Genomic DNA, 1,516 nt, shown 5'->3' on the forward strand with positions numbered 1-1,516 from the left:
GGGGGCCCAGCGCCCCCCTCTCCCCAGCAGGCCTCCGACCCCCACCTGCACCACCGGATGGGCCTTCTCCTCAGACAGATGCAGGATGTGCGCGTGCTTCTCGGCCACCTGGTCATGGAGTTGAGGGACTTGTCTGGCCACCTGAAGCTGGAGACCAGGAAGGGCACTGCCAAGCAGGTGTGAGCAGCTCACCTGGTGTTGCTCAGCACCCCAATAAACCGAGCTCTCCCCTGTCCTGCACATGCGCAGAGACTTCTCCAGGTTTCTAGTCTTGTTAGAGTCGGAGGCAGCGCTTCCGTAACCACCAAGGGGAGCTGTGCACCCCTCTCAACCTGGCCCCGATCCTCTCCAGCCCACCAGGCGCCTCCTGCTGCCCAGCAGAGCCCGGGGCGAGAGAGCAAGCAGGCGGGTTGGGTGGCAGCCTTGGTGGGACCACCCCACCTGCCCAGGGGACACTTGGGTTGCCAGTTTGGGGGGTGCTACTGTCGTCTAGTAAGTAGAACACAGGGGTGCTGCTAACAGCCTGTAACACAGAGCAGCCCCCACAGAGCGTTCTCTGAACGTCAATAGTGAGGAAAGAAACCCAGCCGCAGGGATGCGTGGTGTCCGAGGGGGGCTTTGCCTCTTCGACTCACTCCCCACTCGGCCTCACTCAGCGAACATCAGTTGGTTAGACGCCGGCCTTTGTGGCCTCTCCTCCTAACGGCGCCTCTGCCTCTAGCACAGCCGACAGCGCCCACAGGCTCCCCTGGACGCAGCAGCTGTGGTGCAGCCGCCGTCCCGGAGCCGCAAGGCCGCTGTCTCAGAACTATTTTCCTTTCAAAGCTTGCGTTACTCTTTGGGGACATAATCACACTTTTCCTGTGCGGGACGCTGCTGTCAGCGCTCAGGCTGTGCCAGTGCCCGACAGGCTCCCCAGCAGCTCCTGGCAGAGTCCGTCCTGCTGCAGCGCACCCCATCCCGCTCCACGCCCGGTGCGACACTGTCCCCTCCTCTCTCTGTGCCGATGGTTCTGTGCGTAGTTCGGCCCACAGAGATTTACAGAAGATGCATCTGTGCCCTCCCGGACCTGCCGCAGGAAACCGGGAGGGCCCTGGCCCAGTGAGCTCAGTTGATTAGAGGGTCGTCCAAGGTTTGGGTGTTGACGCCTGTCAGGGCGCACATGAGAATCAACCAGTGAATGCGTGGATAAGTGGAACAACAAATCCAAATTTCTCTCTCTAATCAATTAAAAAAGAAAAGAAAAGAAACAAGGGAGGGGAGCCCTGCTGGACGTGAGAGCGGGCGCTCCCTGGCGACATCTGAAGCCCGTGGCAGGGCGTCACCCCTCCCGCTCACGGTGTCCGCCCCTTAGGCGACTATCAGCTGATGGCACCTCTTGTCCAGGAATTAGGACGCGATGGGCCTCAAATAGCTGCTCGGGCAACCGTGGTAATTGATACGTTTCTGTGAGGCATGGAGCTGGAGTCAGACATTTGGGGGGGGAGTCCTGGACGCAGGAAAACACACGAGCTGG

General features: G+C 60.6%; 1 protein-coding gene across 1 annotated transcript in view; it reads left to right on the plus strand.

Annotated features, from left to right (window-relative positions):
• Positions 1–331, plus strand: part of LOC102755272 (Fc receptor-like A) — a 5,192-nt gene extending 4,861 nt beyond the window's left edge. Inside the window, exon 7 of the mRNA XM_015563556.1 lies at positions 1–331. Coding sequence (XP_015419042.1) covers positions 1–183 — 183 coding nt within the window. The 3' untranslated portion in view covers positions 184–331.
• The last annotated feature ends 1,185 nt before the right edge of the window (positions 332–1,516 follow it).

This window comes from Myotis davidii, unplaced genomic scaffold (genome assembly GCF_000327345.1).
Source record: "Myotis davidii unplaced genomic scaffold, ASM32734v1 scaffold1059, whole genome shotgun sequence".
In the NCBI taxonomy this organism is placed as follows: Eukaryota; Metazoa; Chordata; class Mammalia; order Chiroptera; family Vespertilionidae; genus Myotis; species Myotis davidii.